This window comes from Toxorhynchites rutilus, chromosome 2 (genome assembly GCF_029784135.1).
Source record: "Toxorhynchites rutilus septentrionalis strain SRP chromosome 2, ASM2978413v1, whole genome shotgun sequence".
NCBI lineage: Eukaryota > Metazoa > Arthropoda > Insecta > Diptera > Culicidae > Toxorhynchites > Toxorhynchites rutilus.
Genome location: NC_073745.1, coordinates 163,793,836 through 163,813,193, shown reverse-complemented (window position 1 = coordinate 163,813,193; position 19,358 = coordinate 163,793,836). Strand labels below are relative to the sequence as shown.

Here is a 19,358-nt window from a genome sequence, read left to right as displayed (position 1 = left end):
TATTATCAAGAGACTCGACAAAACTCATAAGCTGAATTGGCGAAATTTTTCCTTTTTTTATTCGGGTAAATGTTGCATCCGGGAATTTGTTACATTCGGGTAATGTGCTTCAGATAAACGTGTTTCGGGTAAATGTTACACAACCGTTTCTACAACACGATAAATTTTTAGGAGTGTTTTCAACCATTTTACTAGATGATGCATTTTGCACACTTTTTTAAGTATTATTTATTATATTTTCGATGATATTCCTATTTTAACTTGTTTTTCACATTATGTTGTGTTTGTCGATATGTCCAATTACAGGTCACTATCGAGTCTCCTAATGGACACTGAGTGGTGCCTCGGTATGTCCAATTAGAGACAAATCACCATGCTATCTCGCCTTATGAGAAACAATAATATTTAAAAGATCCAAGAGGCAATTTCGGATATAGTAAAACATACATTAACTCAATTGTAGCAGTTTATTGATTGAAGCAAACGAAAAAACTCAACAAGCGAACGTACCAGTACCCTATGGAACAATAAAAAAATGCCTTTTTTGAATGCAATGAATTGTAAGATGCAATGAGAATGAATCCATATCAAAAGAACGGCAAAAGACCCATGGTATATCAACCAAATTACTAACAGAAAATTTAAACATGAAAAAGTTTTGTAAAAAATATGTTATCAGAATGTTTCAACCATAGAATGTTATGTTTATTTATAGTCACTTTTACCTTAAAGGTTATTCGTGACTTAACAGTGGATCAATAATTTTTAAACGTTTTGAACGACGCTGGGAATTTCAGAGGGAATGTACCGTTTTCTGATTTTCGATTTCCGATAAGGTTGCAAAATTGTAAACTTTCTACAATTTTAGAATATCATTCACTGCAGCTATAATGCATCTAGCAGACAGACCGAACATATCGATGAGAACAGATGGTGGTCCAGAGCGGGGAATCTGCTCAACACCCAAGTGTTTCACAACAATGTTTCGCTGCTCTGCGACAGCGGAAAGAACAGCTTCGCCGAGTCCACCTTGCCTGGATAGGAAAATAATTTTTTAATACATTAAAATTTAGTCGCTTGTCTGTTTAACCATACTTGTAATGATCTTCGATAACAACAATACGTCCACCACATTGAATGGCATTCTGTACGATGGCTACAGTATCAATTGGTTTCACAGTAAACGGATCCAATACACGCGCGTAAACACTGATCTTCTCAAGCTCGGCTGCTGCGTTGAGTGCTTCATAAAGAGTTATACCGGCGCCAATCAACAAAACGGTGTCATTTGCACTTTGTTTCACAATTTTAGCTTTGCCAATCTAGAATAATAATAAATTTGTTACATTCCGGAGATTATCAAACATGTTATAAAATAACAAACACTCACTTGGAACGGTGTGTTGTTGTCGTAAATTACAGCAGTGTTTGGTCTGGATGTACGGATAAAACATACGCCCTTAGTGTTGGCAGCCAGTTCGACAGCACGTTCCGTGCTGACTGCATCCGAAGGATAGAACACAGTACTTCCAGGAATGGCTCTGAACATTGCAATGTCCTCCAAGCCCATCTGGCTGGGTCCATCCTCACCGATGCTCACTCCACAATGTGAGCCCACAAAGTTCACATTTGTCCGCGAAATGGCTCCCATGCGGATCTGATCAAATGCTCGAGAGAAAAATGTAGCGAAAGTAGAAACAAAGGCAACAGTGCGGTCACGACAGGCTGCTCCAACAGCAACACCAACTAAGTTCTGCTCTGCGATGAAGCACTCGATGAAACGATCTGGGAATGCTTTGCGTAACTTGTCAGAGTATGTGGAGTTCTTCGTATCGCCGTCTAATGCAATAACGCGATCGTTATTCATTGCAATCTTGGCCAAAGCGGTTCCATAGGCCAGACGGGTGGCGACAGATTCTCCTAGTTTGTATGCAGGCGGTGTTGCCAACTGGATATTGCTAATATCTACTTTCTTGGCACTTTCTTTAAGCGGAGATGGAGGACTCATTTGTACTGGCCCATTATTACGGATGATGGACTGCAAATGCTCAATCACACCAGCTGCATTCTCTCCTAGCGGCTTTCCGTGCCAATTTTCCAAATCCTCAATGTTAGGGAAATCTTTGCCCTTGAAAGTCTTGGCAACAATTGCCGTTGGACGATCCTTGGTGATCGAAGCTTCATAGAATGCTTTGCACAATTCTTCCACATTGTGACCGTCGACAACAATTGCATTGAAGCCGAAAGCATCCAATCGCTTACGGTACACTTCCATGTGATGTTGTAATGATGTGGGTTCTGATTGTCCCAATCGGTTCACGTCGAAGATTACACACAAGTTATCCAGTTTGTAGTGACCAGCAAAATGCAACGATTCCCAGATGGAACCTTCAGCTGATTCACCATCACCGACCACCACGTATGTTCGGTAATCAGCTTTATCGATGTTTTTGCCAACATATGCCATCCCACAGGCAACTGCTACACCTTGGCCGAGCGAACCAGTTCCAACATCGATGAAATTCAATCTCGGAGTTGGATGACCTTCGAGGTCGGAATCAATCTTTCGCAGATTCGAAAGATCACTTATTGGGAAAAGGCCAGCCTCGGCCCATGCGGCATACAGAATTGGCGCGGCGTGTCCTTTGGACAGAATCAATCGATCCGATGATGGATCACGTGGAGCGGAGATCTTGTAGCGCATTGTATTGAAGAATAAAACCGACATAATTTCGGCGACAGATGCACATGACGTTGGATGTCTGCGGAAGAAATAATTCGATGAAAACGTGTTCAAATCGGGTTTTGTATTGATATATTTTTCATACTTTTGAGAATATTTCGAGAAAATTTAACGAAAAAGATCGATTTTCTGGCTTGCATTGGTTCGGGGGTGGCCATCATTTGAGTATACCTGCCGTGTGGCATAATTCCCGAACTACGACGGAAGCTGCTTACTCGCTGAACTGTAAGAAAGGAAATTAAAGCTTCCCTCTTTCTGGGCTCATCGTCTTCCAAGGGAAGGTAGCATTCGTAACAAGTGTCGCTTGAAGCAGGATTATTGCCGGGGAGAACTACCGAGTAAGAAGCTGTACATCTCCCACATTTTGTCAAATCTCTCTTATGTTCCATTGAGTAATTAACTTTTCCAGAATATTCTTCATAGTAACATGAATAAAACACGGAGTTAGCTAATGTCTATAATATTTTCGAGTTAGCGCTCGAAAGGGAATACTCTCTATTTCCACTCTTTTTGAATGCGGAGATGAACTTTCTGGGTTGCAAGGCTTATCGAACGCAGTGTCCTTAGACCTCTGCTTTCTGCCGGACTATTTTTCAACATTTGGTATCTGGACAATGGATCAGTCAAGAAGATCCTCGTTCCTTCCCCTCCACGATGAAGGTGAATAAGAACATTCCGGCATCTTCAACGGCACAGCTTCCTCTCCGCTGTCCTGGAGCCATGGTCCGAGGACATCCTTGCCATCTGGTATAGCAAGCAAATAGCAAGCTTTTTGGTCAATTTATGTTTTGAATCTGGTTTCATACGTGTTTCATTTTTGTGTCACTTGAAGTCTAACTTTTATGTAATAATTATATGTACAATGATTTGATCTCAACGAAACCTTGCGGCTAGAGACGTCGGTTAATCGTTCGATTAATTCAAATAATCGAATATCTGAAACCATAATCGAGTAATTTTGTATCCAATAATTTAAAATCAAAATATAAATACATCGAATAATTGTCACTGTAATCGCGATTAATGAAAAAAAGAATCTTTCTCAAGGTTAATGCATTTCTAGGTTAAGAATTAGGCAATATATTTTTTTTTATCCAACCATGTAACATCGACAACCGGATAGACCACGTGGCCAGAAAAACAACGTGATACGTGATTATTACAAGAAATAAATATTCGCTCGATTAATCGAATATTGAAAGACAATTATTCGAATGAATCGAATATTGAAAAGTGCCCCAACGATTAATCGATAATCGATTAAATGAAAAATTTAGACATCACTACCTGCGGCAATGTCGTCGGTAAAGAGACGAATCAGCCAAGCCTCTCAAATAAAGAATAAAAAAATCTTTAACACTCTTAAGACGCGTCCAAATTACGCCAATCGGCCTTGGCCGCCCGGTAAAGCCGACTAAATGTGGACGTATCGCCCAGGCTTGCCGACGTGCCGAAAACCGACTCGAATAAAACCGAACCCAACCCGAAACAAGTGGGTCCGGTTCGAGAAAGTCGAACCAAGTAAATTAGCGTTGTGCTTCGTGTGTTCGTGACGACTTCGTGCATCCGATGGGACTTCGGCTTCGTGCACCCGATGAGGCGTCCACATTACATAACGAACCGAATATGCCGCCTTGTACAGGCCGATCGGCATCATTCGGCATAATGTGGACGCGCCTTTATACTCGCGCATTGGTCTGTCAGACCGAGAAATCAATAATTCGTTCGTTTCTCAGAAAATATCAACACTACGACTTTGCGATTCTCTCTAGCTTCGTTATTCGTCGTTCGTCATCGTTTAGCGTATCGCATGTGTTGATAAGAAGGGGACGTGTGTCACTTTTTTTACACTTTCGGCACGGCAGTGGAACTTCATACAAATCACTCGTCGAAAAGTGTCTCCTTTTTCACCGCTTGTTTACATCGACGAATATATTTTTTTCCACTATGTTTCGTAGGAGAGTGTATGCATACTGACAGATTTCTACTACGAGGTGTTCAATGAAGGATGAAAGGTGGGAATGTTTATGTTTATATATGGTTTATCGTACGATTTAATTGAATGCATAAAAGTTGTCAACAAAACTGGAGTTAAGCACATTTTTAAATGCCAGTTATACACATCATACAAGTAATGTGTCTTGGATGTATGTATATCGCCTCCAATTTTATATTTTTGACGTAGGACTACGTCTTACATTAAGGGTGCCAAATAAGAAAACAGGTCTTGTTTTTATGAGATAAAGTTAACGTTAATAACTATTTTTGCTACGAACGGATTTAAACGATTTGCATACCAATCGAATTGGAAATTTTCTAAGATTTGTTTGATATGCTATACATTACAATCTCATAGTCTGTATTTGGTTTAAATTGATGAAAATTGGAAGCATTTCCATTTTCCCATACATTTGTTCTGTCCATTTGTGTGCTTTCCCGAACAGAGCTGTCAATAACGGATAACTTATGCAGCCGCTAGAATAGAAATAACGAAGGGGAATATTTGCGAAGTAAACTCCACCCTTGCATAGTAAGTAAGCTGTCGCTAGCGTATAAGTATTGCTTCTCATTGCAAAATTCTCAGAATCTTTCTGTGCCCGAAACAACAAAGGTCACTTATTCTGCTCGTTTTGTGTTTTATGTTTCTCGAGCTGTGAACGCTAGCGAATATTTCACTTGAAGTGCATCTAGCATTGCAATTAACACAACCATCCGAGTCATGGCAAAGCAGGCGAAAAAAGGGAATAGTGCAAAAGATTATAGATCGCTTCTAAACATCAGTGTTTGGTGTGTGTGTGTGTGTGTTGCTTGTTTTCGTTGCGCGAAACTTAGAACTTGTTCATTTCCTGTACATGTTAATTGCACACCTTCGATACTTTTAGTTGCCATTCGTATTTGGTCTCGTGCGCATCGGTTCTGTCCTCCTAGCTTTGTTGACGGTATTGACCGAGAGTCGAGAAACGATTTTTCATAAACGGTCATTCTCGCGATGTTTCATTTTTAGCATTGCAACTGTGTGCATCTGTTAGACGCGTGTTTGATGTTTATTGAAAGTCGATGCACTTCTTCTTCTTTTGAATTATAAAGACTTGGAACTCAGAGAGTTCATTCGTCTTTGATGGCGATGCACGGAAGATGCCTCTCGTTAATATTCAGTGCAATGCGTGCATTGATATAAAGAAACAAATTGCGACATATGAGCAATTAGTGCATTGTTCTCGCAAAGGCAAAAAAGGATCGTTGCTTCTCGAAATGATTCTACAAAACTACGCAAGCCATTAAACCTTTTTATGAAATTTCGACGTAGTTGCAAATATTCGAAATGTAAACCATCAAATTTCAAAAGAAAAAAGATTGCGTAGTCCTACGTTCTAAGCGGTCGTGTCTTGGATACAACCCCTCGATTTTTTTTACGATTTAATGTTTGCTGGGCAGGCCCGATGGCAGTTTTAAATTGTTAAAATATGAATGAAATTTTTTACTTCATGTTATTTGATTACTTGAAACATGTAGTACTGAACTTTATTTAACCATTTCTATATAAATTTTGCGATATTTCCACTAAAGCACAATAAACAATGACGTATGACGTATCCGATTGCAACACTTTCGTATCATATGTAAGAGCTTTAATTACCCTAGAATCATATTTCAGATAGCCGTACGAGATAGCTGCGGCTTGATAATCCAAACAACCGGAGTTCAAATCCAATCGGAGCAATTTTATAACCGTCGCCACCACTCATATCAAACATTTATATCCCTAAAAATCAATTGATTGATTCCTATTTGTACAAACATAAATGTTTATAGAAGTTCTATATATATACAAAAATGGTGATACCTCGGACTGAACATTTTACTTTAATATTTTCCGCCATTTTTTATGGCAGTGATGAATCGTATATTCGTATGGCAACAGACTTATTATGGTATTAGGTATTGCATAATAACCTTGCATATACAGTAAGTTACCTCTAATTCGTCATTTAGGTTATTGTACAGACCTGTAACGGGATACAAATAATTGTACATTTTCATCTCTAATTGGATATTTTTGTAAACATCAAACATCAACAAGTTTGGGACCCAAAGTATGGCCCCAGATTGAAAGTCGCCACCAGACGTCGACATTGTACCACTATCATCGTGAATGTCCAATTACAGGTCAATCACGTCTAATGCGACACTGAGTAATGCCTCGGTATGTCGAGGATTAGAGGTAACTTACTGCATATGCTATTTGGGCGCATCATATACCACCCAAAATATCAGATATTCGATGCTCTATATACTATAGTTATACGATTTAATGTTTGCTGGGTTGGCATACTTGGCAGCTTGGTTTGTCAAGTTCATAATCTCATGTTTACAGTTTTGAGTTAAGTGCAATTGAATGACGAAGTTGTTTCGTTATTAAAAGTTAAAAATAAAAAATAGCAACTTTAACTATCACTTCTCTTGAAACCGGAAATATTCGGACTTAAAAATAATTTTTAACGTAATATTCCAAACATACACGTACTTACAAAAATCTATAATAATTATTATAATTATCGACACGTTTTCCGCTATTCGTTTTTTTTTGTACTCTGTAGTAAATCGTATATACGCATGACAATAGTCGTACTAGATACTTGTATAAGCCGTATATTCATCCATCCAATCATCGGGAATACTGTTGCAAGTGAAAAATAAATGTGTGTTCGTTGCTTATGATGCGAACATAAATAACAATATAATACAGTAATTTAAATTTAATTCTACATGCCGAGGCACCACTCAGTGTCGCTTTGGAAGCGATTTTGGCCTGTAATTGAATATGGCGATATGAGTGGACGTCTGGTGGCAACTTTAATATGGTGCCATAATTTGGGCCCCGAACTCGATGTTTACAAAAATGTCCAATAAGAGATAAAAATGTCCAATTAAACGTGTCACATTACAGGTCTGTCCAATTATCTAAACGTCGCATTAAATGTAACTTACTGTATATAAACAATATTTATTCCCAGCTGTTTTGAGGCATCTCGCACAAATTGACAATATCATTCAGTTGTCAGTGCAAGTCGGTGCAATTTTTAGAGTGTAAAAAAAGTTCACTGTTTACATAAAAGCAATCTCGAATTGGTCCCACTTTTTTGCTTGAAGTTACTATCCCCTGCTTTCGGTCTGACACACCGACGCGAGTATATGATTAACTTTTGACGTAGGACTACGTCTAACCGGAAGATATAGGGGGTGAAATGGAAATCTAGGCACTGAACAAGTAGGAAAAAATGCAAGATTTGGAACGCTTATAACTCGAGCATTTCTCAATAGATCGCAAAGGTTTTTGCATCAATTGATAGGAAATATATCTACGCATCTATCATAACGAATAACATTTCATTTTTCTTGAGATAAATAATTGAATAATTGTGAAATATCAAGCATTGTCAAAATGCACTATGTGCCCATTTTTGATTGGTCCATTTTGTGCTCCTCAAATCCGACCGACCAAAACGGGCAACCAGAGCAACAGCGAAATAGAATGAACCACGATTGGAAAGGAAAAAGAAAAAAATGAACGAAACATTGGTCGCAGTCTCACACATGCGTAATTCTCGAGCCAGCCAGTCAGCTTAAAAATCCCCGCTCCGCTGCCGTAACGATCATTCTCATTCAAACCGTACACCACATCGGTTCGCATCACAACACATCAACAAACCAACCCAAGCAGCCATGTCTGGACATGGTAAAGGAGGAAAAGTGAAGGGAAAGGCAAAATCCGGCTCGAACCGTGTTGATCTGGAGTTCCCCGCAAGGGTAGCTAGGCCGAGCGCGTTAGTACCAGTGCACCAGTCCACCTAGCCGGCGTTATATAGTTTCGGCCGCCGAAGTGATTGAGTTAGCTGGTAAAGCTGCTCGCGACGATAAGAAAACCCGCATTCGGAACAGAACACATTCGGTTCGGTGGACATCAAGACAACAGGCAGTTGCAGCGAGTGGCGAGTGGCAAACGCAATCGCAAAACGGCATCAGGTAGCAGAAGAAAAAAGTTTGTTCTTTATACACACTGCTTTGGTGGCAAATCCAGAACAAGGCGGCATCGAGGTCGTTCGAAATGGTTTTTTTCAAAACCACGAGTACTAAGTTTTCTAAATTTGAACCATTCCATAAAACAAGGCGCTTTTCAGGGCCATTAAACCTTCCAAAAAAGAGTTTAGGAAATACAGTTCAATGCTTTCTAAAACAATATCCAAAATAATAATATAACACAAATTGATTTTTTCATAATTTGTTTGCCAGGATATGATGAGTACGTGAATTTGGCAGTTGTTCTGAGCTTATTGATTTTCACCAATTCTTAAATTGCTTCTAGATTGAAAGTACAGTAATTTTCACTTATCTCGACATTTAGCTAATTGGTCGGACCAGTAATGCGACATATTTAGTTGGACATTTTTGTAAACATAGAGTTCGGGGTCCAAATTATGACCCCACATTGAAGGTCGACACTGTACCACTGTCATCGCAAATGTTCAATTACAGGTTAAAATTACCTCCAATCCGATACTGAGTGGTGGTAATGCGACGTGCCATTGAATGTAATTTACTGTAAAATATGTCACAAGCTGGATGGGAAGAAATTTTCCAACTGTGAAAGCTGTGGCGAGTGGCAAATGCAACCGCTAAACAGCAAGGTTTAGCCGAACAAGATGGGGATATCGAGTGATAACAAAACAATAAACTCTTTAGATTGAAGATAATTTTGTGATCCTGAAAAGGACCCTTTTTAGCCTGCATGTGAATCCAACGAGCGAACAAATCGTAATGAATGTATTTTTTTGCCATCGCTCCCTTTTAACGCTCATTCGTTCGTCTCGTTGGACTCGCCCCTCTGGCTGAGTCTGCCGATTTGTCTCTATCCTGTGAGTGTGTACCGCTAGAGTATAAAACACGCGGACCCCAAAAAAATATCTTATTTTCTTTCAAACCGTAAACCCGTGTGGTTGTACGGCATCGGCATCGTGGACGTAACAAAGGAGGACAAGTTAAGGGAAAGGCAAAGTCTCACTCGAACCGTGCAAGTCTCCAGTTCCCTGTTGGTCGCATTCACTGATTGCTCGACAAGGGTAACTAGGCCGAACGGATTGGTGCCGGAGCACCAGTATACCTAACAGCGATTATAGAGTTTCGGCCGTCGGAGTGCTCGAGTTGGCTTGCAAAGCTGCTCACGACAATCAGAAAACCCGCATCAAGAACAGAGCAGCTTCGGTTCGGCGCACATCAAGGCAACAATTAGTTTCAGTGAGTGGCAAAGTGTTTCTCCGGCACGTCGCATCAAATGTAATTTACTGAACAACATGTCACAAGCTGGATGGGAAGAAATTTTCCAACTGTGAAAGCTGTGGCGAGTGGCAAACGCAATAGCTAAACAGGAAGGTTTAACCGAACAAGATGGGAATATCGAGTGATAACAAAAACACAACACCAAAGGTTCTTTTCAGAACCATCAACATATTCATAAACAGTAAACAGTAAACTAATCCATTTTTCAGGTTGATAGGTAGGTATTCACGTAGGAGAAGAAAATAAAACAATATATTTAAAATATATATTTAACAAAAGCTGTCCCCTTTGTATAGTCCTACGTCACTCCGGTTATGTCCCCGACATTACCCACCCGTCTTTTTTTGGACAAGTGCATTTTTTCATATTCTAGAATATTGTTGAATTAAATGTATAAATTAATGTTAGTGGTGTGGAATATTTATTGAATATAATGCATAAGATCATTACCGGACTATTCTTATTTAATTTCAGTCCCTTTTGTAACTGGATTGAACGGATCCATATATTAACTATTCGAGTTCCTCTAGGAACGTTAGTGCCATATAAGAAGAAGAAGAACATTACAGAGAAGTTCAATTTTCGGTCTGTGACACCGTGCGCGAGTCTACAAGTTATGATTTTGCACGCGAGTACAGGAGGGTTAAAAAGGCCAATTTGGGAAACTAAACAAAACTCTCGGACTTGAGAAAGACCATTTGGAAAAACAACTCGTTGAGCCCCTTATCGGTCCCTCGGGACTCACGTTAAGCTTTTCGTTAGAAAAACATTGCACATCGGAAGCGGCGGCCTTTCGCAAACAAACCTGTGTTCCATCGATTACCCGGTTAGTTTGAAACATAGGAGACGATCCTTTAGTTAGATTTACGGTATACGTTTGCCCGGTTAAGTTTTGCTTTGAAATATAACATTTATATTTCAGTGCAAAAATTCAGCTTTGAAATTTTGGTTGTAACTCAAACCATATCCATGAAACTAATTGTAGAAAAGGTAGGTAACCGGACAAAACAACACAAACAACAAGGCAGCAACAATACAAAAGATCATTCCTCGTCGATTATTTGCAAGAGACGGACACACATTGTCCGTCCTCCGCTACAATATCGAAGCTGGAAAGTTTTTTTCCCCCTCCGCACCGTCTGCGCAACCGTTATGACATCTGCTGATGCCAATGTTGCGCGGACGCGTTATTATCAACAGTCCTCGAAGGCACCATGGGTTGTTTTCTTTCGGCCCAAGGAAAAAGCTTTGAGAACTCTTGATATTTCAAGAGATTTGCTGCGTAATTATAAGGGCGTCTCGATACATAAAGAGAGACCGGACAAACTGCGTGTAGAAGCACCGACTTTTGATGTGGCCAACAAGATTGTTGACCACGAAGTTTTTAACAGGGAGTATCACATCTACATCCCTTCTCGAGAAGTGGAGATAGAAGGCGTAGTAACCGACGCGAGTCTGAGTGTCGATGAACTAAAACAAGCGTCGGGTTCCTTCAAAAACTCGATGATTGGAGATCTTGTAAAGATCCTGGATGTTAGAAATCTGCATTCAGCATCTTTGGAAGAAAATAAAAAAGTTTATAAGCCCTCGCACTCTTTTCGAGTTACTTTCGCAGGTTCTGTTTTCCCAAACTATGTGAAAGTAGAAAATGTTTTTTTTCCCAGTGCGCCTGTTTGTACCGCGGGTTTATAATTGTACCAAATGTAAAAAGTTGGGACACTCGGTTAGCCACTGCGGCAACAAATTTCGTTGCGGCAAATGTGGCGATAAACATAGTGAGGATTCTTGCACTCAAACAGTGGAAAAATGTATTCACTGTGGCGAGAATCCTCACCCTCTACAAGAGTGCCCAAGGTACAAACAGCACTCCGATAAAGTGACGCGTTCTATCGCTGGACGCTCCAAGCGGACTTATGCTGAAATGCTAAAGACCGCATCAGCCGCTCAAAATGAAAACCAATTTTCGGTTTTGTCATCTCAAGAATCGGATTCTGATTCTGATGAGGGTCATACTTCGGCTGCACCAGAATCTTCAATAAAGGATGAATCATCAAAAAGAAAGCTCTCTTCACCAATGGTGCACCGTAAGAAAGCTAAAATGACCCTCGGAAGATTGTCTAATTCCAAGGGTAATAGTAGCAAAAAAAGAATCCGAAGGCTCCTTCTCAGCCAGTTCCTGGTTGCAGCAAGGATTTTACGTCATTACCCAGAGAAGAGAGAAATAAAAACGCTGCTCCTCGATCTTCTCGTAGAAAATTCGCGTCTAATCGAGGATTGATAGCTTTTTCGGACATTGTGGATTTCATACTAAACACGTTCAAAATTCAAGACCCCCTCAGAAGCCTTATTTCTGCCTTGCTTCCATCTTTAAAGTCTTATCTTAAGCAATTGACTGCTTCATGGCCCCTCCTTGCATCAATCATATCTTTCGATGGATAATTCATCTAACGTAGTAGAAGATATGATCAATGTGCTACAATGGAACTGCCGTAGTCTAGTGCCTAAACTAGACTCGTTCAAATTTTTACTTCAAAATTATGATTGTGATATATTCGCTCTTTCCGAAACATGGCTTTCTTCTGACACAGAACTCAACTTCCACGATTTTAATATTATTCGCCTGGATAGAGATGATTCCTATGGAGGAGTACTTTTAGGGATCAAAACGTGCTACTCTTTCTATAAAATTCCTCTCCCAGCTCTATCAGACGTCGAAATCGTCGCTTGTCAAATAACTGCAAAGAATAAAGAACTCTGCATAGCTTCAGTATACGTTCCCCCGAATACTTCCATTAGCCGTAGTCAACTTTGGAATCTAATTTCGATTCTCTCAACCCCAGTTCTAATTTTGGGTGACATGAACTCCCATGGTACTGGGTGGGGCGATCTTTATGATGACGCTAGGGCGGCTATTTTTTACGATTTATGTGACGATTTCAACTTGACTATCTTGAACACTGGTGAAGTGACACGAATTGCAAAACCTCCGGCTCGGGAAAGCCGACTCGATCTATCTTTGTGCTCAAACTCGCTATCATTAGATTGTCAGTGGAAGGTCATCAATGATCCCCATGGTAGCGATCACTTGCCAATCAATATATCAATCAAGTGTAGCCCGCAATCTACTGAACCATCTCGAGTTCCATTTGATCTAACAAGGAACATCGACTGGCAAAAATTTGCAACGGCGGTAACAATCGGTGTCGAATCAATAGATATACTTCCACCATTGGAAGAATATCGATTCTTCGTCGATTTATTGTATAAAAGCTCACTGGAAGCACAAAAAAGAAAAGTTCCAAGTGCTTCATTTAAAAGAAAACCAGCCACTCCTGGCTGGGACGATGAATGCACAAAATTGTATTTGAAAAAATCTGATGCTTTCAAAGCTTTTCGCAGACATGGAACATCCACACACTTCGAGGAATATTCAAAGCTTGAAATACAGCTGAAACAATTAGTTAAAGCAAAAAAACGCGGTTACTGGCGCAATTTCATCGAAGGTCTTTCTCGTGAAACCTCAATACGCACCTTGTGGAGGGTAGCTCGCAACATGCGTAACCGCTCATCTACCAACGAGAGTGAAGAATACTCCAACCGATGGATATTCGATTTCGCTAAAAAGGTCTGTCCAGACTCAGTTCCAGCCCAACATATTCTTCGAGAAACGTCTCTAAGCGGTGGACCTCTGGACAGACCATTCTCAATGCTGGAATTTTCTATGGCTCTTCTTTCATCGAACAACTCTTCACCCGGAAGCGATATGATTAAATTCGTGCTTCTAAAAAATCTTCCCGATATCGCGAAAAGACGCTTGCTAGACTTATTCAATACTCTACTAGAAAACAATATTGTGCCACCCGAATGGAGACAGGTCAAAGTGATAGCAATTCAAAAGCCTGGCAAACCAGCGTCTGACCATAACTCATACCGTCCGATTGCTATGCTCTCGTGCATTAGAAAATTGCTGGAGAAAATGATCCTTCGAAGACTCGATCAATGGATCGAGACAAATAATTTGCTATCAAGTACACAATTTGGGTTTCGCAAGAGCAAAGGAACAAACGATTGTCTAGCGTTGCTTTCTACAGATATTCAACTGGCCTTTGCGCACAAGGAGCAACTGGCTTCAGTATTCTTGGATATAAAGGGATCTTTTGATTCAGTTTCCATAGAAATTCTGTCAGACAATCTGAACAGATGTGGACTTCCTGGAATTTTGAATAACTTCTTGTACAATTTGTTGTCAGAAAAGCAAATGAACTTCACCCTTGGACAGCTGACAACTTCCAGAAATAGTTATATGGGTCTACCCCAAGGCTCATGTCTCAGCCCCCTTCTTTATAATTTTTATGTGAAAGATATTGACAGTTGTTTGGCAGAACAATGCACGCTAAGACAACTTGCAGATGATGGTGTGGTTTCCGTCAGAGGTCCCCATGCCGAAAACTTGCAAAGACCATTGCAAAATTCCCTAGATAACTTGTCTTCTTGGGCAAGGAACTTAGGGATAGAATTCTCGCCGCAGAAAACAGAACTGGTAGAGTTTACTCGAAAGCGGTCCCCAGCCCAATTGCAACTTAAGCTTTTGGGGAGAAACATTACCCAATCATTGACCTTCAAGTACCTTGGTGTCTGGTTTGATTCAAAATGCACTTGGAATACCCACATTACGTATTTGAAGCAAAAATGTCAAAAAAGAGTCAACTTTCTCCGCTCGATTTGCGGCACGTCGTGGGGAGCTCATCCGGGAGATCTCATAACGCTTTATAAAACAACTATTCTATCTATTCTGGAGTATGGCTCTTTCTGCTTTCTCTCAGCAGCTAAAAGTCACCTTCTAAAATTGGAACGAATTCAATATCATTGTCTGCGTATAGCTCTCGGCTGTATGCACTCAACGCATAACATGAGTCTCGAGGTTCTGGCAGGAGTAACTCCTCTACAGAACCGATTCTGGGAACTTTCTCTCAGAATACTGGTGAAATGCGGTATCACGAACACACTTGTGATTGAAAACTTTGATAAAATGCTTCATCTAAATATACAATCTCGGTTTATGAGAATTTATCATCACTATATTTCATCAGATATTTGTCTTCCATCGTTTACTCCAGACCGTGCTCACTTCACCATCAGCAGTTCCTCAATTGAATACGATCTGTCGATGAAACAAGCAATACTTGGGATTTCAGATCAGCTTCGACCAACTTTCATTCCCCGTATTTTTAACCGAAAGTACCAAAAAGTCAATTGCATGAAAAGATACTTCACTGATGGGTCTCGCCTCAATGGATCCACTGGCTTCGGTGTTTTCAATGAAAATTCAAGCGCCTTCCGTAAACTGCAGGAACCTTGTTCCGTTTATGTTGCTGAGCTGGCAGCAATCGACTTTGCATTGGGGATGATCTCCAACAAGCCTGCAGACCATTACTTCATTTTCTCGGATAGTCTCAGTTCGCTTGAGGCTCTCCAGTCGATGAAAACTAGTAGGCACCCATCTTATTTCCTCACAAAAGTGAGACAGCAGATGAGTGCACTGATCGAAAGATCTTATAAGTTAACCTTTGTTTGGGTCCCCTCTCATTGCTCAATTCCTGGCAATGAGAAGGCGGACACTCTCGCAAAGGTGGGTGTCCAGGAAGGCGAATTGTTTGATAGACAGATTTCATACGATGAATTTTTCCAATTACTGCGTCAGAGTTCCCTCTTGAGTTGGCAAACCGATTGGGACACTGGAATTCTTGGGCGGTGGTTATATTCAATTATTCCAAAGGTTTCTTCGAGAGCGTGGTTCAAAGGTTTGGACTTAAGTCGTGACTTCATTCGTGTAATGAGTAGACTTATGTCCAACCACTACTCGCTAGATGTGCATCTCCACAGAATAAATCTTGTTCAAAGCAATGTCTGTCGGTGTGGAAACGGTTACGATGAGATCGATCACGCAGTTTGGCAATGTACGGATAATTACGCAGCCAGAGAGTACCTTTTGAATTTGAAGGAAGACAACCCTATGTTCCTGTTAGAGACGTGTTGGGAACTCGCGACATCTGCTATATGCAGTTGATCTATATGTTTGTGAAACGGTCTAGTATAAGTATTTAATGCTTTTGTGTTTTTCTTTTTCGTTATTAGTTTGTTTGTCTTGTCCCCCCATCTCACCGTCGCCCACCCTCGACAGCTAGTCGAACACCAGATGCTATCCCTGGTCATTATGCACAATGCTACAGTGCGTGCGGCAACCCTCGGTTGAGACAACGATACCTCATATCCATATCCCCAACCTGACCCGTCCTACAAAAATGTTGCCCTTTTAACCTCGAGTAAACCGCGAGTATTCGGTCGAATCCTACTAAACATAGAAATTAGTTGAAACTTTGTATAAACAAACCTTGAATTAGCGGCTCCGCAAAGCTTATGCGATTGAGCCTTACAAATAAATGAACTGGATAAAAAAAAAAAAAAATACAAAAGATATCTGAGTGCCAGTAAAATTGCTATCTATTGTATTTCGGCTCCGGTGACGCTAATACGAAAGTACCCAACTATTCTCTCGAAAGTACCAACAACTATCTTGCCGATGTCGATGTTGCCGTTGTTGGAGGATATTTGACATTTAATTCGTTTAGGTTGACTTTACGGTGACGGGACGTTGTCTAGCGCACTTTAATGAGTTAATATACGTTTTGTCCGAAGTTGATAACTCTTTTCTTCTCCTCTCCTAGCATTTGTGCATTATTTTTCACCCATCTTTCGTAGTTGATTCCCTTTATAAACAAATCGAACCACATTACCCATTAATGTATGTTTCTAACAGCATACTATATAGCATCGAGCGATCGAGCAATTATCAGCCTGATTGTCATTTGAAAGAGCACATATTCAAGTGCGTTATCAGTTCTCGTTTTAAACTGAAGTATATTGCAATGTTTGACCAGTGACACAGAGGTCGAATAACTCATTAGAGATAATTTCAAGCTCCAACACATAGCAAAGAGAAGTTTTAAGAAAAAAAAAACCAATTTAGTTTTTCGTAACACGGTAGTGTCACACCGCAACTCAATTTGGACCAGAAGAATCAATGGACTGTCTCTGGAAGATTTTCATCCCATTATCATACAACAAATCAACACTACGCCTATGATTCAGAGTTCATCTCAAAGCATAATCTCGAGTGTAACGTATCAATTATGTTCAACAACTACACCTTTGAGATTCGAGCCAAATGCGTAATGCACTGATAAAATGAATGTGCATATCAAGTCAGCCACTCGAGTCACAAAGCCAACTGCTTGCAATCCAAACCATGACCTTAAGGTGAATGGCAATATCACCTTACATCGCTGGAAGTTTTGCGCTTACATTTCGCACAAACCCAGTTTCTAACATATAAACTTGTTCGACGCGTGAACGAAATTGATACACATGAGCAACAACCATACGACGAATGTGAAACTTTCAACCTTTTTAAGAGAGGATGACTCTAGCATCCTTTTTTGTTTTAAAATATCATTTTTCGTTGATTATACATTATTGAAATTACATATAGCTGAATTGCGATGCCCATACAATTTGAATGGTTATTCAAATTATTATTGGTTGAATAAAAATTGGTTGGCATAAAATTCCACGTTGTTTGTTATGGTAGACATGCTTTGTTAACTCTTATGAGCGTACTGCACGACAGCATCTTTCTGTGATCTCTAATATTAATATTTCCAATATTATTCATTCAATTATATCTAATATATATTATTTAAGCAGATACTTAGAAAAACGACTACAATTGTGAAATCGTGTAATTTGTTACTGATCATGAAAATACGTTACTAGCAGTTGACAACCTTGAAACAAAAAGAGATATGTTTCTGATTGCACAATACAAATAGGGGAAAATCGGGAAAGACGGACATCGCTGTATAACTGATAAATTACATTTATATTGTAAATTTTAATGATGTACAAACTTGCAATACAGTGTATCAATACCTTTGACACTTACTGTGTACACCTAACTGGGTTTCAGTTCAAATTGTAAATAAAAACAAAAATAGGCATCTACAAAAATCAGCTCGATTTAAATTTTCGCCAGCAAAAAATTAGGTCCTCATTGTTATCGAGTAATTCTTTGGGGTATATTTCGTTACGTGAATGTTTTACCATCACTTCTCTTCTAGTTTATCGAATCAGCGGTGAAGTTTTTTCATTTTTACTCCAGAAATATTGGCGAAAATAAAATACTAATCAAGTCGGGTAATACGGACACTCCACCGACAAAAGACAAACATTTAGTTTAGAAAACAATTTGATTATCTCCTCGTTCTCTTATTAACAGATGCCCACTACGTTTGCAAGTGCATGAAATTTTAGCCATATTTTAGCCATGAAAAAATGAGAAAAAATACAAGCCCTTCTAGGTGATGTTAGTGTAGCCTTTTTGTTAGATCATTTTTATGATCTAACAAAAAGGCTACACTAACATCACCTAAGCATATTTGAAGACCTCCAAAACTTATCGAGTACATAAACTTGAATTTTCTGTTAGTGTCCATCTTTCCCGCCAAGTGTCCGTCATTCCCGACTCAAACTAATTTCTTCAAAGATGCCGGATACATTCATTTTTCAAAATTTCTGCCTCAAAGACAAATTTCATTATAAGAAGAGACCTAGACTATCAATTTGTGGTGAGATAGCTAGTTTTTTGTGAAATTCACGATAAAAATCAACTTTTACTTAAAGTGTCCGTTTTTACCACCCATCCCCTACTAATCGCGACTGGAAAAGTATACTAGATCACAGTTCATGAACACCAAGTCGATCGACCTTTTCTGACCTCTAAAATGTTTGCTTTTTGCTCACCCTTTCATAGCCGGCGTTAACACGATAACAATGATGTAGCAGAATAATTTTCTCTACAGAATAAATTCCAAAATCTACATCAGACACACAAAAAAACCAAATTATTATTTCAATGCCATGGAACTGTCACGAAACATGTCCCCAACATACGAACCCATGCCGCTATTCATAACCTAATTCTTGGAGGGAAATTCATGTTTTTGCTTACCCGGATTTCGAAGCCTGAGTGGAAGTAATGGAATGTATACGCAACTTATGCGCGATATCCTTCAGCTCCTGTATGGTTTTCGATTCTGGCTTGTGATAAGTAGGCATGTTTGCAGTGAGTGAATGAATGACTTGACTTTTGAAAATAACAAATAATGCAAAGCTAAACTCCCAACTTCCACGGTGATTGGATGCCGACTGGAAACATTGAACA

At 39.7% G+C, this 19,358-nt stretch overlaps 1 protein-coding gene across 1 annotated transcript; it reads right to left on the bottom strand.

Annotated features, from left to right (window-relative positions):
• Positions 1 to 453: 453 nt before the first annotated feature.
• On the bottom strand, positions 454 to 19,358 carry LOC129767254 (transketolase-like protein 2). The gene is made up of 4 exons (XM_055767953.1): positions 19,146 to 19,358; positions 1,391 to 2,762; positions 1,096 to 1,322; positions 454 to 1,034 (listed from the first exon to the last, which is right to left on the bottom strand). The coding sequence occupies exons 1-4, from the start codon at positions 19,250 to 19,252 to the stop codon at positions 857 to 859; spliced, it is 1,884 nt and encodes a 627-aa protein (XP_055623928.1). The 5' UTR covers positions 19,253 to 19,358; the 3' UTR covers positions 454 to 856.